General features: G+C 41.5%; 6 protein-coding genes across 6 annotated transcripts; 2 read left to right on the forward strand and 4 right to left on the reverse strand.

Annotated features, from left to right (window-relative positions):
• Window positions 1-1,025: 1,025 nt before the first annotated feature.
• BDB00DRAFT_428673 (thiolase-like protein) lies at window positions 1,026-3,245 on the forward strand. The gene is made up of 8 exons (XM_053117355.1): window positions 1,026-1,044; window positions 1,184-1,268; window positions 1,375-1,437; window positions 1,520-1,659; window positions 1,746-1,914; window positions 2,003-2,680; window positions 2,755-2,912; window positions 2,988-3,245. Coding segments are annotated over exons 2-8 (1,302 nt in total). The 5' UTR covers window positions 1,026-1,044; window positions 1,184-1,267; the 3' UTR covers window positions 3,081-3,245.
• Window positions 3,246-4,427: 1,182 nt separating this feature from the next.
• Window positions 4,428-6,023, reverse strand: BDB00DRAFT_428859 (uncharacterized protein). The gene is made up of 4 exons (XM_053117357.1): window positions 5,519-6,023; window positions 5,121-5,459; window positions 4,642-5,027; window positions 4,428-4,547 (listed from the first exon to the last, which is right to left on the reverse strand). The coding sequence occupies exons 1-4, from the start codon at window positions 5,922-5,924 to the stop codon at window positions 4,509-4,511; spliced, it is 1,170 nt and encodes a 389-aa protein (XP_052978791.1). The 5' UTR covers window positions 5,925-6,023; the 3' UTR covers window positions 4,428-4,508.
• On the reverse strand, window positions 5,901-15,896 carry BDB00DRAFT_827796 (RAVE protein 1 C terminal-domain-containing protein). The gene is made up of 37 exons (XM_053123814.1): window positions 15,796-15,896; window positions 15,655-15,721; window positions 15,501-15,546; window positions 15,334-15,424; window positions 14,847-15,249; window positions 14,596-14,734; window positions 14,267-14,508; window positions 14,104-14,191; window positions 13,355-14,005; window positions 13,193-13,283; window positions 12,935-13,111; window positions 12,727-12,842; window positions 12,484-12,600; window positions 12,252-12,388; window positions 11,907-12,134; window positions 11,663-11,818; window positions 11,489-11,593; window positions 11,175-11,421; window positions 10,993-11,106; window positions 10,761-10,897; window positions 9,938-10,690; window positions 9,467-9,828; window positions 9,130-9,367; window positions 8,840-9,044; window positions 8,641-8,748; window positions 8,467-8,570; window positions 8,305-8,400; window positions 8,148-8,228; window positions 7,632-8,081; window positions 7,501-7,561; window positions 7,314-7,425; window positions 7,041-7,247; window positions 6,887-6,945; window positions 6,728-6,817; window positions 6,515-6,642; window positions 6,333-6,422; window positions 5,901-6,259 (listed from the first exon to the last, which is right to left on the reverse strand). The coding sequence occupies exons 1-37, from the start codon at window positions 15,855-15,857 to the stop codon at window positions 6,128-6,130; spliced, it is 6,690 nt and encodes a 2,229-aa protein (XP_052978792.1). The 5' UTR covers window positions 15,858-15,896; the 3' UTR covers window positions 5,901-6,127.
• BDB00DRAFT_428760 (uncharacterized protein) lies at window positions 15,591-16,822 on the reverse strand. The gene is made up of 6 exons (XM_053117356.1): window positions 16,552-16,822; window positions 16,319-16,456; window positions 16,139-16,201; window positions 15,982-16,058; window positions 15,796-15,895; window positions 15,591-15,721 (listed from the first exon to the last, which is right to left on the reverse strand). Exons 1-5 carry the CDS (start codon window positions 16,636-16,638, stop codon window positions 15,844-15,846), a joined length of 417 nt encoding a protein of 138 aa, XP_052978793.1. The 5' UTR covers window positions 16,639-16,822; the 3' UTR covers window positions 15,591-15,721; window positions 15,796-15,843.
• A 539-nt stretch (window positions 16,823-17,361) lies between these two features.
• On the reverse strand, window positions 17,362-19,294 carry BDB00DRAFT_873289 (TLD-domain-containing protein; the record flags this gene model as incomplete). The annotated part of the gene is made up of 6 exons (XM_053127069.1): window positions 17,362-17,509; window positions 17,595-17,721; window positions 17,798-17,858; window positions 17,952-18,107; window positions 18,251-18,960; window positions 19,081-19,294. The coding sequence occupies 6 exons, from the start codon at window positions 19,292-19,294 to the stop codon at window positions 17,362-17,364; spliced, it is 1,416 nt and encodes a 471-aa protein (XP_052978794.1).
• Window positions 19,295-21,084: 1,790 nt separating this feature from the next.
• BDB00DRAFT_765302 (ribosomal protein L36-domain-containing protein) lies at window positions 21,085-21,321 on the forward strand (the record flags this gene model as incomplete). Its single annotated transcript, XM_053119504.1, has 1 exon — window positions 21,085-21,321. One exon carries the CDS (start codon window positions 21,085-21,087, stop codon window positions 21,319-21,321), a length of 237 nt encoding a protein of 78 aa, XP_052978795.1.
• Window positions 21,322-21,505: the final 184 nt, after the last annotated feature.

Genomic DNA, 21,505 nt, shown 5'->3' on the forward strand with positions numbered 1-21,505 from the left:
CCATCAACATGTCATGTTCCCGTCTTATCTTGAGTAGGGTAAGTGCTGGTTTACTATTTACGTCAACGCTACATCATATCCAAGTTGTTGTTATTGCATAACGTCAAATAGCATCTAGATAACAACGTTGCGAGTACCAATGGCAAAAAGGTTATTTTTTTGCCATGCGGCCTGGATGTGCAGACAATCAAATATCGTCTTTTTATGAAAGTATGTCCCTGTTGCGGCGTTGCTGAAGACGTGATCTTGACCACGCGTCGTTTGCATGATTTTTTTGTGGCAGTCGGGGTGCAAGCTTTGGGCGCTGATTGAATATATAAACCAGAAAGAAAATACGAGCGAGATATATAATGCTTCCGTGGGTATTTATATGTTTTACTACTCATTGCTAACTACTCACGATGTATGCAGATGACGGCGCGCTTGATGAACATCCGGTAGTTGTGTTATATTCGGGTATCTCACACGGGGATCCAGTTCTGTATAAATTCTAGGGTCTTTTTCTCCCCGGCCCTTTTCTCACTCTCAACAGCAACATGCAGAATTAACCCAAACTGCACGGATTATGCGGTCGCATATGGGGTTGGTGTTGCCACGATTGACACACTGAAAATTACAGCCTGTGTTTTCAAATCTGGATGCACGATATTGGCTTGATCCAAAACGGCTTTGAAAAGGAGTAGGCGTCATCATTGAAAATAATAAACGCCATCATGGAAAATATTATAAAATACATCCTCTTTTCTGCTCGAGTGCCAAGTTGAAAGTCAAATCCCGCTTTGGTAAAAAAAATGGGGAAGGGGGAGGATGCCCATCTGTGCTTAGTGGGGCGTCCTCCTTTTCTTTCGTAAATTGGGCATCAAGAGAGTGTGTGTGTATTTGGCATAATGCCGAGAATTCAGGCGCGGCTAAACTATCCGTCCGAAAGACAAATGCTCCAATTACTACCGTCAGGAAAGGGGCTGTTATGCACTCTCCTGTGGACTTTATGTTATGCATAGAGAGAGCCACTTTGAAATAACTGTCTTCAGACATACAAGCTTGGTAAAAATGCAACAACTTCAGCCAACCTTTGGAACCTGTTTTTTTCATGTTTCTTTGCTCTATTCACGATAAATAGAAAAAGGACAGATCGGTAACGTGGACGACGGATTATAAAGCATAATTTCTCACGTTACTATAGCGCAAAACCGTTTGGGATTTAGGATAGAAACAACAGTTTTAGACAAGTTTATAGCATGTGAAAAAAAATAGAAGAAAAATAATAAGTATCACACATTTTACCCCACACTCTTTTTCTTTTTTACTTTCGCTCTTCCCTCATCTGTTAAATTCTAATAATAACAAAATTTATCATGGCAAATCTCTCAAAAGTGTACGTTGTTGGCGTTGGCATGTCCAAGTTCATTAAGCCACGCGGTGAAGTCGACTACCCTGGTATGACATTTTATATGTGCAACGAAATGACAAGACATATTGCATTCCCATTGTATACTTATCCCTCTGTCAACGTCTATAGAGTTTGGTCTTGAGGCTTCTGTCAAGGCATTGAACGATGCTAAAATCACCTATGACGAGATTCAGTATGCCGCTTGCGGTTACGTTTATGGAGACAGCACTGCTGGTCAGCGTGTTCTCTACCAACTTGGCATGACTCAGGTGTGTGCAAAAAAATAATTCTGGGCATGAACATTTTACTGTTTTTATACTAGTCAAGAAATCTGACAAAATTATGCCTTTGATAGATTCCAGTAATTAACGTCAATAACAACTGCTCGACTGGTTCGACTGCATTGTTACAAGCCCGTATTGCTGTTGGATCTGGTATGGTTGATTGTGCCATGGCTCTCGGCTTTGAGCGTATGGCCAGAGGTTCCTTGACAAGCACATACAGCGACCGAACTAACCCCATGGGTAAGAGCTTAAACAGTTCTATACGTGTGAATTTAGCACTTGTGTTGTCTCTTAAAGAAAATGTATCTAACATGTAACTCATATACAGATCATGTAACCATGGTGATGGCTGGTGAAAAGGGCTTCGAGCCCAAAGCCCCCGGTGCCGCTCAAATCTTTGGCAATGCCGGTATTGGATACATGGAAAAGTATGGTGCTACTGAAGAACACATGGCCAAGATTGCCGAAAAGAATCATCGCCACAGCTCCAAGAACCCTTACTCGCAGTTCCGTGACATTTACTCGTTGGAGCAGATCAAGCAATCTCCCAAGGTCTATGGTCCCTTGACCAAGCTTCAGTGCTGCCCTACTTCTGATGGCGCTGGTTGTGTGATTGTTGCTAGCGAAGCCTTTGTCAAAAAGCACAATTTGATGGATCAGGCTGTTGAGATCTGTGCCCAGTCAATGGCCACTGACTCGCCTCGTCTTTTGACCACCGATGCTATCCAATGGGCTGGTTTCGACATGACCGTCTCTGCTGCCAAAGAAGCATTTGCTACTGCTAAAATTACACCTAACGATGTCCAGGTAGTCGAATTGCACGATTGTTTCTCTGCCAATGAGTTGTTGACATACGATGCCCTCGGCTTGACTGCCCCAGGCAAAGCTCACACTTTGATCGACTCGGGTGATAACACATATGGCGGTAAATACGTTATCAACCCTTCGGGCGGTTTGATCTCCAAGGGTCATCCTCTTGGTGCCACTGGCTTGGCTCAGTGCACAGGTAAATAAAAAGTAAAATAATTGATTTATTTGTACAGTAAATGCTCATTGTCAATACCATCCAAAACTTCTTAGAGCTTACGTGGCAGCTTCGTGGATGGGCTGGCGACCGTCAAGTCCCCAACTGCAAATATGCTCTCCAGCACAACGTCGGTCTCGGCGGTGCCGTCGTCGTTGGTATCTACAAGAAGGCTAACGGCAATGCTACCCAGCCTCATGTCGGCTACAATCCAGTACGTATTAGTTTTGTCATTTAACAAATATGGGCTAGGGAAATACTAATACAAACCCGTCATTGTAATCAATAGGCAATCGAGGCTCGTCCCATCACCCAAGAGGATTACAACAAGGCTTGCTCAAAGGCAAAGAACCGAGCCGAGTTTTTGGAAGCCAAGCTCTAAATTATGTAATACGTTCGTCTTTTATAACCAAGTATATTGTAGCTTTTATTATCCCCCCGCCTGTACCTTTTTTCACATCATATATGATAACGTTTTTTATTTGAGAAAAAAAAACACTCAATATAAATATAAGACTTTTCATGTATATATCACCGAACGTCATCAAGGAAAGACTTCTTTCATAACATGTTATGTCGACCGATGGTAGTATCAAACAACTACAGTAGTATAATACCGTTTACATAGAAAAACAATCTTTTCAATGTAAGTGCTATCATACATTTATTGTTAATTACTGTAGATCAGAGAATATGCTGGCAGTCCTTTTAATCAATGACTTTGTGAAGGTTTTGGATAGAAGCTAGAAACGAATTCACGACAGTTTAGTTGATTTGTTGAGGTGGAAAGTTGTAATGTTGCAGATACGTGAAAATGGACACAGTTTTCGATGAAAGAGGAAAGAGAGAGGAAATATGGCGTGGTGTGCACGATGTGGAGGAAAGCTGTGCAAAGTAGTTACTCGAGAAGAGGCACAGCCCAAGACACTGTTACTCGGTTACATAAATTCCCGTGGTTACACGGTGCTTACTTGCTCATCTTGCTCATCCTTTGGTGTGCCAAAATCTGAAATATAAACTGATGCGTTGGATCTATTAACAAATAGAGAGGATGGATATACTTTTCTCGTTTATTTTTCAAGACGGTATATAGAGTACTGTATGTACAATGACTAGAAAGGCCCATAACCAATCTTTATTTTAGGTGGAAATGCTCCGAATGCTTTAATATCAGTGATTCCTTCCGGCGAAAAAATCTCGACCTTTGTGAGGGATTTACTATCTCCCAAAAGGCGTAAAGATTCCACTGTTATATGTTCCCACCTAGTAAGTCCAAGGCGCTCAAGATGCGGCAACTGAGCGGCTTTTTGCATAAATTCCTTGACAGTTATCTTTGACGGGCGACTGACACTCCTATCAAATCCGAGGTATAGGCTTTGCAAGCTTTTAATTTCTGCAGCTGTCAGCAACACCGAATTGTGAACACCTTCGCATTGTTCGAAAACGAGGTCGACTAGTGCGGGTAATCCTTTCGCATGTACTAGTGCTCTAAAATAGAGTAGTAAACCGTGCGTATCGATGTCTTCGCACTCCCAAATGTGTAGCGAGGAAAGCTTTTTTACGTTTGTTAAAGCTTGGAACACGCCGATTGGGATACAATATGGGCTTGACAAGTGGAGCTTTTCTAAATTTGGCGTATTCTTTAGCATAGGTCCTAGCTGGTGACATATGGACTCTTGTGCGTCTCCGAGATGAAAAGTAACCAGGTTTGTGAAAAGGTACGTCGGTAAAGGGCCACTGAGTCTGTCATTATCAAAGTAGATACTACAGTCTTGTAAGTCAAGTGCACGCAATGTCGAATGATATTTCTTCAATAATGGTTCTTCAGCGCTGCCGGACTGCGTGCTATCTATATTAATTGAGAGCAATTTCAATCCAGGAGATGTGTCTTGCGAGAAACGATTGTCGTAATGTCCATATTCGACACATTGTATGTTGTTCACCATTAAATATTTGATACCAGGACAGTGGAGGCGGACAGTTTCATAGACATCGGTTGTAAAGTTATAGAGGAGTACCCATTGAATGTGAGGTGAGTGCTGAATGAGGCTTTCTAGACGTTCAGCTTGGATGCTCTCCGAGTCACGCGATAATAGTTCGATCTCTGTTAGCCGAGTAGTATGCGACAGCGAAAACATTGTTGAGAACGCTTTTGAGTTGTCCTTATGACTGGAATCAAACTTGAGACGCGTCAGATTGCGGCAGATAGACAGTATAGGAGCCAAATATGGAACGTCGTCATCCCTTCCAATGTAAAGGTCCAGCATCGTTAACGTATTTGCGACATTTGGTAAAGCAGAACAGAGTTCAGAGTATAAACTCTGTTTCCCTGCGATTATGACAGTGATCCCGTTAGCCTCTTTAGATATCCATTTGCTGTCTTTAGGATAATTTTAGCAAACTGCCTCTGTTGTATACTAACGTTCTTGAATATGCAGTACTCGCAAATTATGAAAGTTTTCTGTACGAAGGAGTTTGATGCAGTTTAAAGCTTGGTTGGAGAATAGGAGACGAATCTCTTGAACATGCTGACTGACAGAGGGTAACAGTTTATAAGGGGGTAGCGCACGTGTTCGTCCCCAAGATGTAGCTTCAATGTGACACCATGGTTTTGAATAATCCAGGACCAATGCACGCCAAGCGGAACAGACTCTGGTGCATTCGGCAACTGCATGCTGTTGGAGAAGGTCGATAATAAGCAAAGCAACGTCGTATGGCAAGCGTGTAAAAATGTCTATAGATGAACAATGCACTTTTGTTCCTGAAAGAAAACAACTCTTTAGTTCACTTTTTTCTACATGTCATATCTTTCTTGTTTACCATGTTTCGCAGAGTGACAACTGGTAAAACTTTGAGGTGCTGCGTTTCGAGCAACTAAAACCTTTGAATTCGACGCGTCTTTGGATTCTTTACCGTGTTCTCCTTGCTGAACGAGATTTGCTCGTAGTTTGGCATTGGCAGGTGAAGCAGACTCATTGATCGCGTCATTGTTGGATTTTTCATATGGTTCCTGATTAACGTTTATGGCATGTTGCCCGTCGACATCGTTCACGATGAATCGCTTTTGGGACACAATTGAGTCCTCGTTGTTTGTTGAAGGTCGCTTTGTTGAACCGTGCTTGGGAGGCATTATCAACAGGATCTCAAGGGAAATAGAAGCGAGGAGTGCCTTTTTCCGGAATTTTATCTGCCAAATCAGAACTGGAAGGTGCCTGTTAAATTTCATTTAATATGTGGAGACTCCGTACTTGAATTTTTTTTCTCTGCCTCATATGATGATGATGGTGATGATGAAGATACAGTTATAAGTGACGATCTAACATGTTTACAATTCATATACATCAGTAGAAAAGCTGGGAAAAAGAAGGAGGGCTACTGTACATACTACAGACTTTAATAGCTGTGATATTTGCAATTTTATTTTTGTTTCTACTGCAGAGTTCCTGCACTATTCTGATCATTACTGTGCAGATTGGCTGACCAACAAACCAAACCTGCTGGCCCAGATGTATAAACACTATCATCGTTGATCTGTATTTGAGTGACACCATATGCTTTCAACTACGTATAATTGAAAATTATGCTGTGTTAGTTGAAAATGAGTGGAAATGAAGGTTGGTATCTTTTAACATACCGGAAATCGATTAAATCCTGTACCCAGGAACCGATTCCTTGGTTGGATGTCATATGCTTGTTTCATCTTATACGTAGACGCATCCCATATCTATGAGTAAAAATAAGTATATATATATATATATAAGCACCACAAACATTCCTTTTCCTTGTCCTGTATCAAAGGAATAGGACGGAATTTACCTTTAGGTCGCCATCAATGGAACCAGTTACAAGAGTGCCATTGGCCTGATCTATAGCAAGCGAACGTATCCGTGAGTTGTGGGCCGAGAATGTATGCATGATGCTACGTTGTCGAATATCCGAAACAACTAAGGTGATAAAACAGTAAAATTTAGCTTTTTCAAGGCAGTCGACTCAGATAGTGTTACTGATCCATCGTAGCATGACACCTACCGATTTCTCCACGCTTGCCACCAGTAAACAAAAGACGATTTTTAGGCTCATATGCGATAGCGTAGGCACCATTATCATGTGCAGGAATTGCTTAACGAAAAGAAGGCCATTTGTTAGTTGTGTTGGTGAGACAATAATTTGTGGATGGTGTATACTTACAGCATATCATGGCCTTTGACGGTGGCAGCAACGTATCCCAAAGGCAAATATGGTCCCGTCTACCGTTTTTTTTTTCAATTGGTCAAATAACATTGCAGCAAAAAAAAGAGAGTTACATAGTCAAGAGAGAGAGAGAGAGAGAGTAGAAATGTACCTGCGACTCATTGCGACCGATGTACCTGCACTAGCTACAAGACTGCTTGAGTCTAGATAGGTAAAATCACGTGTTGATTTGGAGTGACAGGATGGAATGCTATAGTACGGCTTGCTCGAATGGGCATATGAATCGAACCGCCAGAATAAAAGACCTCCTGTAGTATCACCTGCACCAAATCGTTGCCCAACCTGATCAAAGTGGACTCTGTTTCGTGTGCTGAACTTTAGTAAACCCCACTCGAAAAAGTATACATGCCTTATTATTTATTACCTGGTTACTTTGCCATGACAACCGTTGTAACTAGCAATTTCTTGCTCTTGTCCATATTGCCATAGCATGACACTTGGTCCACCATTACCGTTAATTTCACAGCCAGTAATATCTACAATATGTGATTCGAAAAAAAGATAATTGGGTAAGTTGTGTTCGATGCTAGTTCTCGGAAAGTTATACTTACAAAATGGAAAGTATGGATGCGCCTCAGCACACGTTGCTTGTATCGTCCTTTTCAAGGTTACCTAGGATGGCGTCGTTAGATTTTATTGGGTAGACTATGATAAATTTAGATCCTCATATACGGTTTCTTACCATGTCTGCAATGGAACCATTTGAGCTTGCGCCTGCCGATGATCGTGATGCTTCTGACCCAGAGAACACGCCGTCTTTGCCACTTATACCGAGTGACCGTTTCAACGTTTCGTGCAAATTATCCAAATTATGTGTCGTTTGTGCAGTTTTACTTGAAGCACCATCTGTTGCCAGCCGTAAACTTGCTGGTGAAGCAGCAACACTGCTATTGGGCGTTTTCCCATGGTAAGGTCCACGATGGTGTGGTAAATGATGACTTTTGGATCGCTGCCTTCCAAGTAGTGGCTGTTGCTGTTTGCTGCCTGATACATCGGTTTCAGCATCTGAAGAATGATTGCCGAAATCGTCTTCTTCTTCAGTATCGGGATAGCTATCCGTATGATGCGGATGATGTCGATGGTGCTCTTGAGCGATACCGGTAGAGGAATACGACGTAGATCGAACCATATGCTAATTTTCGTCAAAAACGGTGAGTGTGTAGTTGAACAACAGACAGAAAATACGGTGTCTACTCACTGCTCCATAGTGTTGTGCACCGGCGAGATCGATTTCTTGAACCTCGGATTTCATGACAAGAGCAACAGTATCAGGACATACCTAAGTTATGACGTTCGTCAGTACTGTGCTATACCTCAGAGAGTGCCGATTGAGTATTTTAGGACAAGTGACTTACTGAGCTCACAGCAAAGGCGTGGGCAGTTGTTGGCGTACTGTACAAGGTTTGTGGAGGTTGTTCCGTATCATCCGGTAGTACATTGATATCGGGAGGCTAAATGGAACGTGTTAGGGTATACTTGGCTCAAGATTGTACAAGTAAAGAGGATTTGATACATACAGCAAAGTTAATAAAGGGTAATAATCGCTCTTGCGCTCTTAGTGATTTGAGTGAACGCCAAAACTTTTTCTGTCGCAAAGATTTGAACTCTCTCGACATATTACCTGTATAAAACATACAAATTCAGTTAGGTAGATGTATTGAAAACCAGAGGACAAAAAAATGGAAACTTACGTTTCGTCAAATCTCCTTCTAGTTGGGTGTTGATGGTATCTTTGAGACCGTGAGCTCGGTAGGCAATTGGATCCAGCATGACCATCCAAATAAATGAGATTAGCTCACCTACAGTGATGATTTTCGTATAGAGACATTGTCGATGAATAAAAATATAGCTGGTCACCATCACGTTTCTTTCTTTGGAACAATACTCAACTGGTCGCTTCCAATTTTTTCTCAGCATGTTGCATATAGCCTTCCAGAATAGAAAGCACATAATTCAACGCAGCCACCTCCAACATGTTTGATCCTGCTGAACGATCATTACAGTCACTTGTAGGTCTGTATACTTCTTCTTCCATATTGTATCCGAATAGGGTATCATCCGAGAATGTATCGAAATCATCGGGATCCATATCTACCTATGAAATTTTGTAAAATAATGGTCCTTTATGTAAGCTTCTTCCAAAGAAAAGCACAGCCTCCTTTTTTTTAAAATCAACTTACCATCTTTTCTTCGTTTTGATGAATTTTGTTCAAACCTTGTTGGATCGTATCAGCAGCAGACAAAGATTCCAAAAAGTTTTTGAAATTGCTCAAAAACGACCACGTCTTTTCAAAGTGCCGCTGCTTTAATGTGACCATGATCATAGTAACATATGCGTTCAGAGCAATCTTTTGTGCTTGGGCAAACGAAATGTCTTGCTGTAAGTTGCTCCATATCGAATACGTTGACATGACGCGCCTTTTGTGTGTTTTTAGCAAACCGGGGTATACCAATACACGGTTTTTTTTTTCACTTCTCTAGCCCCCTTTAACCCATTTATATATATCTGCAACTTACTCTGACCAATGTTCCATAAAAGCAAGTCCAGAATAGTAGTATTCCTGATCCGTAAGAGCAGCTCTAAAGACTTGTAAACAGCCCGTCTTGAACGCTGCCATAAATGTCTTTGCGTCGCTTGGAGAGACAATCGACGACGCATCGGCGGTATCAATGATACTGAGATACAGGCCAAACACATCCACCTCTATGCTCTTTTCGAGCAAGAGTCGCCGCATTACTGCGCGTGGAATGTGTGCAGATTCACCCAATGAAAGTATATCTTCTTGCGTCTGTACAAAGGAGGCATGGTAGTTGTGGTTACTTCCAAGCTCTCCTGCAACCGTACTATCATATAACGCAGCAGCGCTATGGAAGATGGTCTATTGTATACATATAAAGTTTGTAAAGCCATGCCACGCATTCATAAATAGCTTCATAATGAAGAGATCAATTAACACTGCAAATAAAATGGAGGAGGGTTAGCCATACCTGAAGTAACCGTAGCACTTGTAAAGCCTTATAGACACCAAGGCCATCCATTGCGTTATCACCTTGTTGACCCGACATGGACGTTTCATCACCAGTTTCTGCATCGTTCTCATCACCGACGTCTTTTAATAATAGCCCATCGTCATTGTCTGTTTTAAGCCAGTCATCATCGTTATCACCAAAGATGTCCGTTTTTTCCGATACGTCTGGTTCATCAGCAAAGATATCATCGGACAACGAAGCGGCAGGTTTGCTGGTGGCAAAGATATCTTCCTCGTCCGCAAACAGATCAGCTGCATCGTGTTTCTTGTTTAAACACTCTTCATCAGCGAACAAGTCAGCAGCTCTTGATTCCTTTGGCTTGTTATCGTCGTCGTCATCATCATCATTATCAGAAGCGAACAGATCGGCGGCTCTCATTTCCTTTGACTTTTTGCTCTTATCTTTTCCGGGAGTGGTAGTACCGTTCCCAATTGCAATGTGTTCAGCAGGTTTCTTGCATTTGGACAGGATAAACAAAGCCAACAACGGACATCCCAACCGTTCATAGGCTCGACTGACATTCAGTGAAAACACATATTCCACTTGAGGTGATATTTCGAGTCCTTGCTTGTTTTGTAAACGGAATTGTTTCTTGAGATGTTGGTACAGAATGAATAGGTTTGGATCATTGACGTTGGCGGCAACAGCTGTGCTGTCATTATCATCCGCAGTGATATCACTGCTGGTATCATCATCAGTGGTTAGGGGTACCTAGGTAAAGAATATATATTTAGCTGATCTTTGCTGGAGCCATGAAAATACGAGGTTAGTTTTTTTTTACCACGAGCGACCGAATGCATTCTTTAGAATCATTCAGCATAGAATACGCCATACTCATAAGCCAACGATCATTTGTTTCCTTTGCTATAGGCAAAACGTGGGTGTGTAGAATTGATTGAAGTAAAGGACTATGGTCACCTATTTTAACCAAATTGATGACAACAAATAAGCACTACTACTAGACGTTCTTCTCAAAAGTTAGAAAAATGGCAGAGATAGTTTTGACATATTACCTTCATAAACACGACAAATTGCTATAGCAAGCTGGTAATCTTTAAGGTTCTTGAGAATGACACCCACTGCATCACCCAATTTGTCCGCAAGCAAGAAGAACGCAGCCGCGTATTCTGGAAAGGGGAAAACAGTTAATTTTTGTTCCATACACACACACACACACACATGGTAAAATGCGTACCATAACGTTGCCTGCCCAAAAGCACGAATGCATTTTTAGATGCTGCCGTTCTCCAACGAGATTCAGTAAAATCATTCGCCAAAAACTTGACCATGACAACTTGTTCCTTATGATGACTTGCCGTACGCCATAGACTTTGCAATAGACTTTTTTTACGAAGCGCCAGATAATAGAGCGTACAATTGATAGGATCCTTGATATCTTGATTGAGATACGTGTTACGCGCTATATTTGTCATTTGCTCGGTCTAAAAAAAAAACCATTTCATTTTAGTATCGCAAATATAAAAAAAAGAGGGTTTTTTGTCTACTTACCACCACTTCGGATTTTTGCAACCACATGAAAATGCCCAATGCTCTAGCATCTTCCCAAAGTAGCTTTCCGCCACACAGACGAAGACATCGTTCCAACAATAGATCCTAGTATTTATAAACAGCGTGCATTTTAATATGTTGTTGTTGTAAAAAAAAGAAAACAACGTATCTAACCTGTGATTGACTGTGTAACGCCCAAATAAGGTCTCGAGGAGCAAGCTCTTTCTTTCTTTCCTCAGAAGCAAGTGCTTCGTTTAGATGGAAAAAGTTTTCTAAAAGAGCCGTGAAACGCGCACCGTTCTCGTCCAAGGATTCGCCTTGTGTTGAAATCTAATGAATTTATTTTTTTGAGATTGGACCCTCTTTTTGACATGAAAGGGCAATGTGTGTGTGAGAGAGAGAGAGAGAGATATTTTACCTCTACAAATGTATCGATCATGGCCACCAAGTGTATTTTTTCATGGTCGGAAAGGCCTGGCAGTTGACGTCGTTTCAGTTGATCAACAAGATATCGAGTTTCTTGTCGAGTTAATGGGCGTGTATCGTCCTCATCGTCTGCACCAATGGCCATGTCTGTTTCATCAAGACTTTCTTCTCCAAACAATGAACTGTATTGCTGTTCCTTTTTCTTTTTCGACGTTCCATCCTATATATTTTTTATTCCACCCACCCCCCAACATAGTAGAGAGCAATAGTTAAGAGACACAAAAATACGCATAAATGTTGTTTTTGTTTACAATGAATTTTTTGTTTTTTTTTTTACCGATTCATTTTGTAGCCTTAAAAGTGTTGAAAGACATATTTGGGGAACGTGATCGACCGTGATATCGTCTTCGTCAATGATATGGCGCAAGAATCGATATACTGCTAATAACACTGCATTGATCAAATCGATTTTACCTATACATCATACCGTGAGAAAGCAAAAGTCGCCCCCGAAGATTATAAGTTATTTACTAGTAAGCAAACAAAAGAATCATAGTTGCCGCACTTACCCCACATCAAATAGTGGATTAGAAGATTGGGATGATAAAAAGGTAGAGGGCCGTTGAGTTCGTAGGATTCATCATAGATGTTGGACATGGGCTCAAACTGCGGATCCAAGGGTGGTTCTTTATTCAAATAGAGAGTAAAAAAAGACGGAAATGTTAGTTTTTTTCTATACTACTAATACTTCTATTACTACTACTACTACTACTACTACTACTACTACTACTCTAGGGACACTTTCAACATACGTTGTTTGATATGATCGCCACGCGTTAGCCATTTGAGATAGCAACGGAGTTGGTTTCCAGCCGCAACGGCAAGAACACCATAGTCAAGCCATGCAATTCCGGATATATCATCCGGTCTGTAAAGAAAGACGTTAGACAAAAAGTGAGTAAATGTCCCGCATCCGCAAAAAAGACACGTCTTGACATTGTGTTGTTCCTTGCTTCTTACGTATCAACATCAAATGTGACATAGCTGACCCAATCATTGGAAGAACCATTCCGTTCTTCTGCTGCTACTTGAGTGGCGCGCTTTTCTCCATAAATACTGATCTTTTGAGCAAATGCAACAGCTAATACAAATTGTCCATCTGAAGAAACGTTCCATGCGATATCTACTACTGGCTCCCTAGGATTAAACAAAAAAACAGTTGGTTCAGTATAACTTGCCCGCCTTTTTGTTTTCTCCAAATACCATGTTGTTATTTACCAAAAAGAAAGTTGCTTTTGTAGAATAGGTGGAACATCCGTACGAATTTCCGACCATAGCGAAAGTGTATGTTGCTTTTCAGATCCTGACACTATTGTTTTATGTGTTTAGAACCTGATCCCGAAAGTCCCCTCACAATAAAAAATGTGTGATGTCCCTCACCTATCGCCATGACATTGGCCGTCCGGCGAATGCGTCGTATATCCTTTAGATGCGTCTGCACAGTATACATGTCTTTCCATTCAAAGCTTGTTCCTTGTTGCTCATTGCTCGTTTTTGAAGAAACCAGTTTATAGCAAAGAACGTCTTGGTCTATGGACACCGTCATGGTGACCGTACCACTACCTTCTGTTGTTGTTGTTGTTGTTGTAGAACGACGTTCGAGCGAAGCAAGTAAAGTCGACGTGGTACTAGTACCATAATTCCCGCTCAACTCGACATGGGTAGTAGTAGCAGCAGCATTGTTTTTCCACTTTTCACCGAAACTTTGTGATTGAACAAACGTGACATTGTCGATTTCGTTTGGGTTGTTGGAATTCATATGGATTTGCCAAATGAACGAGCAGCTCGAGCTGGTAGATATGCCGATGAGTAAATAGATGGCCGGTTTTTTGTTGTTGAGGATAAAACTACTGTTGTTGTTGTCTTGCCCTTCATCATCATTGGGTATATTGCAAAAATGCAAAGAAGATAAAGGCGCTGTGCTGGTTGGATCGTAGGCTTCACATGCGAACCTTTGTTGTATATGATAACCTGTGTTGTCCAAGACATAGATCGCTACTTGTTCGCCATCATAGATTGCGATATGTCTATCTACGAAAGCAATTCACCTTCCCTTATTCAGTATTTTAAATATTCTAGTAGTATAAAGCACGTACACACACACAAAGAAAGAAAGATTCGATGGTCACCTTGGCCAAGTGTTGTAGCAAGCAATTTGGAAAAGTTAAAGCTCATTGAACTGGTCAGACGTAATTGTGTTGTTGGACGCCATCGTGTCTGTCGCGTTAGAGAATCAAATAGGATCAATCATTCAATACTCTCTTTTTCGACACCCTAGTTTATCTGTCTTACCTCTCTAAATCCATATTTCCACACATTTACTTCTCCATCCGTCCCGATCGTGCATAGACGATTGTTGGCGACTTGTTTGATAGAACGGATGGTATGACGATGACCAAGCCAGCTGTATTTAACATAGAGTCGTGGTGCAAATACCGTCGTATCCAAAAAATCAACGAGATTTAATCCATAACATCGTAACTGGCCACGTCGATTCCTTGCAACAAGTGAAAGCTCTGCGGGTTTAATACTCGCTAAAAAAAAAAAAAAGAAACACATTTAGTTTTTTACCACTGTACCGTCCATAAACGTCCTTTTTTTTTTCTTTTTGCACACGTTACAAGACGATTGTATATGGGCATAGTCGTGGAGAACATGGACCGCGTTGAGAAAGTACGGAATATCATCTGGATTCACAGCTTGTGCCACCCGAAGCACAACAAAGACACGTGGAACTCTACGCGGTAACACATTTAAATGCTAAATCCGCCCGCCAAAGGTAAAAAATAAATCAGTACCTTGGTCCAGAGTACCTCTCTCTGGGGGCCTTATTATCCCAAATGCAAACCATTAGATATATATACACACGCACCTGAACTCCCCAGAACGTAAGTGATCCATCAGCCTGAATTCGGAATAACAAATCGGGCGTATCGCGAATCAAATCGCGCATTTTCTCCAAACTGTGATCCAACTTGTCATGTTTTGAATGACATCGTAGTTGTGCATAAAGCGAGCTTTTCAATTCGTCACAACTGATATAATGGATAGGTGTAAAATCGTTGTCGTCGTCGTCGTCGTCGTCATTACATAAAGTGTGATGCTGTTGATTGACGTCGTCCGTTGATGATGATGATGATGGTTCAGTAACAAGCGACTGGTTTGGATCAATCACAGCACTCATGTGTAGTCTATGTGGCTGTTCCAGATCGATCGGTCGCCAGAACCGTCCAATACCATCTTTTGCCATTGTAAATAAGGTACAAGCCGGAGCGCTGTATATAGGCAGAAAAAAAAACAACACTTGTAGTTTTAGTCGTGTCATTTTTTCTTTGGCCGACCCGAGAAATGTGTTTTACCCATTAGGACCTAGTAGCCGTCGCCATACAATGTGTGTCACATATTGAGGATGCGAAAGGTATAAAAAGTGGTAATCCAGTTCGGAGGACCCTGCGAAAAAGGGAATAATTTAGCTTTTTTGTCAACACTTTAAAAAGACTTTTTGAAAAAAGAGCCAACTACTTACCAGTAGTATTAGCTGAGGTATACCACAACGTAACAAGACGATCCGCCTAGAATACCCGTTTCAGCCCACCAAAATAACTTTCAATACTATATGATTATACACACACAATAGACGCACTACAAGAAAGGAGAGAAAAAAGGAATCTTATATTTACCGAGCCAACGGTAGCGAAAAGCATAGAGTTTGGTTCAAATTTTGCTATAGCAACATGCGTTGCTGGTCTATAAATGAACATGTGAGTTAAGTTTTTTTTTTTTTTTGCTACACATCCTGCACCTTTACAAATAAAAATAACCTTATATGCCACAGCTTTTTCCATGCCGGCAAAGGCTGGCTTCCTTCTTTATGGATAGGCATCCACACCGAGATCTCTTGTCCTGCTGCCAAAAGATGGCCTACCCACCACATAACATATATAAATTTTAAAAGACCCATCCTGGTGTATTTGTAGTTCGAGAGATGAATAGAGAACGAGTGCAACATTTTACCATCTTTGCCCCAATCAAGGCAGCTCACGCGTGTTCCAGTATCAATCACAGTATCGAAATGCCACTGTTGCTGGTTTGTAAAAAGTAAATCATACTATATCTTCGTGTAATCGCTTTGCTTGGGGGGTTTTTTTTTCAATGAAAGCTTACTTTTGACTTTGTTTTATCCGAGTATTGCCATATGCCAATTTGTGTTCCGCATGCAAGTGCAAGCTATGAAATAGATCGATGCACACACAAAAAAAGGGTGGGTTTGAGTTTTGATAACATTATAATAACACGCGTTTACCCAGGAACAAGCAACTGGAACAAGCTATTGAGAAAACTTACACGACCCGTCCTTGGACATCCAGCAACAGCTGTCACCATTTCGCGCTGGTCGTCATTGCCTAGGGTTTTCGAAGAAACGATTTGAACAAGTTTTGCTGGATCGGCATAAATGACGACTTTTGACCCGGTTGCATATATCTAATAAGCGGGGGGGCGGGGGGGAAAGGCGCAAAAGTTAATTCCTTTCTCGTCGAATTGCCCCGCAAAAAGGACAAGAAAGAAAGAATACAAACAATGTAGCGGATGGATTTCCACACAAAGGCTTCAATCGCATGAGGTTGTGGATTGACTTGGCCTGGACAAATGCTCTCCAGGAACATGACACAACAAGGATTTTTTTTAAAAAAAAAAGGGTCTGTTCTAAGAGAGAGAGAGAGAAGGAGAGAAGAACAAGGCGCGGGAGTCAAAAAAGGGTTTGAGAGAAAGAAAAAGAATCCTGCAGCTGAGGCAAATTAAAGCATCAAGGGGTGACAGCTTAATAAACAGTAATATTAACCAGTGAGGGATGCTTTAAACTCTTTCATCATCACCCGATGAACACGCAAGTTATATATATACCATGTAACATAGTGCATGTATTACTATGGTGGACCATCATGCACCAACAACAGTGGAAGAACTTTTGGTAAACTTTTAGCGCGTGACTACAATTGGGTTTATGTACAAGGATACGTCATTCATTCCCTGTTGATCACTGGTCTTCACTGCTGGTTTAATTGGAAGCTGTCATTTGCCACACAGCAAGCAAGCAGAAAGACAACGCTGCCTCACAAATATAAGATTGATGTAGACATTGGGATTTACTACATACATACACACATAATTTTTATTTTTGCGATATTTATACTGCTAACTACTGCTGGAAATTATCCTAGAGATTAAATGTTGATATATGGATGGGAGATGCAAATGCCAGTTGTTGTTGTTGTTGTTGTTTGTTATGAGTTGTGTCAGGCTTTCTGTTTTTTTTTATACACAAGCCATCAAAACTGTAAAAAAAAAAAAAGATGGGAGAGTAACATAGAGTGTAGAGCTCCGTTTTTTTAAAGTTCACCAGATACTGCAAAGATCTCAAGCTCCATGCAAGCGAATTCCGGTTTACGTGATAAACTTTCATTATCAAACGTTGGGCAAGGTTCACTATGTCCATGCTCCAAGTCCGAGTTGATCCACAACCCGAATTTGCCGTCACTAAAAAAAAAAAGTGTAGTACCCACCCCCCCCTGTGCGTGTGAGTGAATGGGATGGGAGGATGAACCACAGTAATAAGACTTACCCGCCTCCAATGGCTATAAATTCTGTTTCGGATAAGATCATGTATTCATTCTTGCCTGTCCATGGAAACACTTGGACATTACCCGTATTTTTGCAATATTTCCATAGAAAACTAGTTAAAATGATTCCTTGATTTCAGTATATCTTGTTCTTTTCTTTCAAATAATAGTAGTAGTAGGAGTAAGGAAAATACTTGCCATTCACCCGTGCCATAGTAGGAAGCACTGTTGGCCTGGAGAGTCTCATTTAAAAATGCACCAAATATCTATAACAGAGTGACCTTGAAAGTATTAAGATAAAGTCATGTAGAGAGAGAGAGAGAGAGAGAGAGAGAGAGAAAGGGACGGGAACTACTTACAGTATCATCGGCATCCTTGATAGCTAGGACGCACGGTCCACGATAGGATCGACATTGTCTATAAAGCGTGGTCAGACTGGATCCATGTTGGTCCAAACTGTACAAGAGTGACCATTGGGTGGTAAGTCGATGGCGTCTTGGAAGGTAAGGTCGTAGCTATGTATGTATGTTCGACATGCATCCTGTCAATGTCATGTACAAGTATGTGTGTATATATATAACTGAGCCGACATACACACACACACACAAGAAACGCCCGCACACATGCATAAAAAATGCAATGTCGGCTTTTTTTTTACCTTTTCACTAATGGTCCGATCCAAGACAGGCTCTGTATCTTCTTTTCTACCCACCAACTGGGGTGGATCCATGATATCCAAGAACGCTACGATACGCTCCTGTCGTTTTCGTCTTTCTTCTTCGTATTGATTGATGTGTGTGGCCGCCGAAACGAGTGCGTCCACTGCAGCAGATGATGTACTAGTAGTAGTAGTGCTAGCAAATGTGTTGTTGTTTTTTGCTTTAATACCAGCAGCAACACAACCGCAATAGATTGACGACGAGGACGAGGATACAGAAGATGTCAAAGAAGGTTTCTTATTATTTCTGCTGCGTCCTCCTCTTTGTTTTCTTCTGCCGGTACAACGCTCGGAACAGACACTTTTTTCGTCTTTTTCTTCTTCGTCTAGACTGGTATTCGAGCTTGAACTGCTGCTACTGTTGCTGCTTGTAATGCTTTGTGTATCTTCTTCTCCTCGATGATGATGATGCTCTTCCCACTCTATAACCGAAACACTGACAGGCGTTTCAGTCCCGGTAATCGTTTCGTTATTATTGTTATTGCTGTTGCTGTTGTTATTGTTGTGAATGGTGTAATGGGATGACGATGTTGACGAAATGACTGAACTGTCTTTGGTAATGGAAGTGGTAGAGTGTGACTTGTGTGCAAGAGGCGGACGTTGGCGTTGATGTTTATCGTTTGATGAAGAGGAGGTTGCGCCGCCGAGGCCTTTAATGACCAAAAAAAAAATAATTCAGTGGTTGAGTGCCCCAAACAAACAAACAAACCCTTTGAGAAGTTTCATATTGCTTACGGTTTCTTGCAAGCATCAAAGCCCCACACACATACCTAGTAATTTCGTGACAAAGCGGGTGATGGGTGATGGTTTGTCGGCATAACTGTCTTCGTCGGTGATCGACCGGTGAAGCGGATAAAATTCCGGCTTACGGCGTCGATGGTGATGATGATGATGATGATGACGGTGGTGACGATGATGGTACGCGGTGGTTGTTGCTGTTGTTGGTGCTGGAGACCATGATAAGTGCTGTTGCTGTTTTGTCATGAAGAAGAAGAGTCAAGAAATGTATACTGTGTGAAAAGCGTGGAAAAGCAAGAAGAAGCAGGAAGGAAAAGGAAGAAAAAGGAAAAGGTATGTGGGCTCCTCCTCTCCTATTTTTATGCTTTTTTTTTTCAACCGTGTAGTATGTACAAGCTACATGCATCCAATTCTCGAGTAAGAGTGCTTGAATACTCTTTTTGTGTGGATCAAATGGATCGCATCCAATTTATCACAAGCCCTGTGTTTGTTTATTGTTTGTTTCTTGTTCCTCCTCCTAAAAGTACATCTCTTGTAAGCTTCTTCTTCTTCTTCTTCTCCCCCTTTCTCTTTCCCAGTCAACAACAACAGTCAACAACAACAGTCAACAACAACGCCGCAGTCTGCTTCTTTTTCTTTTTATTATCCAAATTGGGTATAAATACGACATGTGTTGTATGCTTTCTTTGAGGGGCCTCACATCTCGTGAACTAACTATTGTGGTGTGTTGGGCGTGGGAGAAAGTGTTTGTGTCTCTCTTACAACAGCAGCAAAGGTGGTGGTGTCCCATCGTTTTCTTCTTCTTGCTGCTTCTCGACTCCTGGCCCCCCCCCACCCCTCCCTGTTCTATCCGTCCCTGTCGTTCGGAAAAACGGTCTTTATCTTTTCCCACTTTTTTTTTTTTTGTCAGCAGTTCATTAATGGGTCTAATGGTGAAATCAATCACCATTTTATTTGGTTTTTTTTTTGGGGGGGGGAAAGAAAAACCTACTCAATGTCTGCTCAGGAATCGTGCCATTGCTGTCGAAGATTGCGGGCTAGCTTTTTACGTTTTTGAAACAGTCCTTGGAGTCGCCAGAGCATGTATGTGAATAGTAAACCGCCAATCCAAAGAAAGAGTGTGCCTGTTTCCATCGATTTCTTTTTTTTTTTTTTTACTACCAGAAACCCCTCTTGCTCCTCCTCCTTGTTTTTGCCACTTTAAAAAGGTTTATGTGTATATATATATAGAGAGAGAGAGAGAGAGAGGCTGAGCTGAGCTGAGCGGAGAGAGCGTCAAAGAAACAAAGAAGAAGAAAGAAAAGGGGGAGGTCCTCTTCGTTTTACGTACCCCGCGCGCGCGTTGTGGGCGCGCAAGGCTTCTTTTTCTTTTTCTTCTTCCGTTGCATATTGCATACAGCTCCTAAATCCCCCCAACGTGTTGAAGAACCAATCATACTCTCTAAAACCAGTACATGACAGCAGGTCTCCCTACCGTTTCTGCGTCTTCGATGACGATGGTTTATTTTAACAGCTTTAGAGTTCGTACATTATCCTCGTCGTTCTTGACAAACAAAACTAAAGCGATCTTCTTGTGGAAAAGCCCCATTCATGGCTGGTCCTCTTGGAGTTACTAATTCAATTGTCACCGGGCGAAGGGCCCGTTATGTAGAAAAAGTCTCATATCCACTGCTGCTTCTGTATGTCTATCTTTTTAAAAGTAGTGTGTAGCGTAGCTATTTTCCAATAGTGTGGCAAGTCACCCCAGGAACTCGAGGATTGCTTTCTTCTAGCACTTGTACACGGACTGTCCTACCACCAACATTCTTGACTGTCACCCCCCCCCTACCTGCCTACATTTTTATTATCTATATTTGGGACCATTGCTACTGGCATTGATAAAGACCTTTTTTCGCCATCAAGGGAACCCCCGCACCTACGACATATCAAGCGACCCGAATTTCAAGTGGCGCATTTTGTAAAAAAAAAAAAACAATTTTTCTAAAGGGGTACTGTTTTCTTTTCGTTCATTCCCGACGGTCAACAAGAACAAAAAAATGTCATTACTCGCACAATTCAGTCGCACATTATTCCAACAAGCACGACAACCTGCTGCTGTTTCACTCATCACAACACCCACGGCATCGACTCAAGCCACGCTTCAACTTGTACGTACCATGAAGGTGCGTTCGTCGGTCAAGAAGCTTTGTGATGGATGCACCACTGTTCGACGACGTGGAAAACTTTTTGTTACCTGTAACAAGAACAAGAAGCACAAGCAACGTCAAGGTTAAAGAACAACAACAACGACGACAATGACCACGATGACCACGAAAAAAAAAAAAACGTATTGAGTGACATTGGGACAATGACCAGACCAAAAAAAAAAACACAAAACCCCCCACCTCTCCCACCTCGTTTCTTACTCTTTGTACATAATATTACATATATATCAAACAACTTTGTTCTTTCAAATTA

The sequence above is a fragment of the Zychaea mexicana genome (assembly GCF_025766255.1).
Source record: "Zychaea mexicana strain RSA 1403 chromosome Unknown BDB00scaffold_46, whole genome shotgun sequence".
Taxonomy (NCBI): Eukaryota; Fungi; Mucoromycota; class Mucoromycetes; order Mucorales; family Lichtheimiaceae; genus Zychaea; species Zychaea mexicana.

Coding starts and splice junctions, on each gene's coding strand:
- BDB00DRAFT_428673 (XM_053117355.1), top strand. Junction 1,438..1,519: donor CGGTGAAGTCGACTACCCTG/GTATGACATTTT, acceptor CAACGTCTATAG/AGTTTGGTCTTGAGGCTTCT. Junction 1,660..1,745: donor ACCAACTTGGCATGACTCAG/GTGTGTGCAAAA, acceptor TGCCTTTGATAG/ATTCCAGTAATTAACGTCAA.
- BDB00DRAFT_428859 (XM_053117357.1), bottom strand. CDS start 5,924: ATGAAATTTAACAGGCACCTTCCAGTTCTGATTTGGCAGATAAAATTC. Junction 5,460..5,518: donor TTGTCACTCTGCGAAACATG/GTAAACAAGAAA, acceptor GTTTTCTTTCAG/GAACAAAAGTGCATTGTTCA. Junction 4,548..4,641: donor CTGGTATCAAATATTTAATG/GTGAACAACATA, acceptor CAATTAATATAG/ATAGCACGCAGTCCGGCAGC.
- BDB00DRAFT_827796 (XM_053123814.1), bottom strand. CDS start 15,857: ATGCCTATCCATAAAGAAGGAAGCCAGCCTTTGCCGGCATGGAAAAAG. Junction 11,107..11,174: donor TTTGGGCAGGCAACGTTATG/GTACGCATTTTA, acceptor TCCCCTTTCCAG/AATACGCGGCTGCGTTCTTC. Junction 7,426..7,500: donor GCATCCATACTTTCCATTTT/GTAAGTATAACT, acceptor CACATATTGTAG/ATATTACTGGCTGTGAAATT.
- BDB00DRAFT_428760 (XM_053117356.1), bottom strand. CDS start 16,638: ATGTTCCTGGAGAGCATTTGTCCAGGCCAAGTCAATCCACAACCTCAT. Junction 16,457..16,551: donor GGAAATCCATCCGCTACATT/GTTTGTATTCTT, acceptor CCCGCTTATTAG/ATATATGCAACCGGGTCAAA. Junction 16,059..16,138: donor CGGATAAAACAAAGTCAAAA/GTAAGCTTTCAT, acceptor TTTACAAACCAG/CAACAGTGGCATTTCGATAC.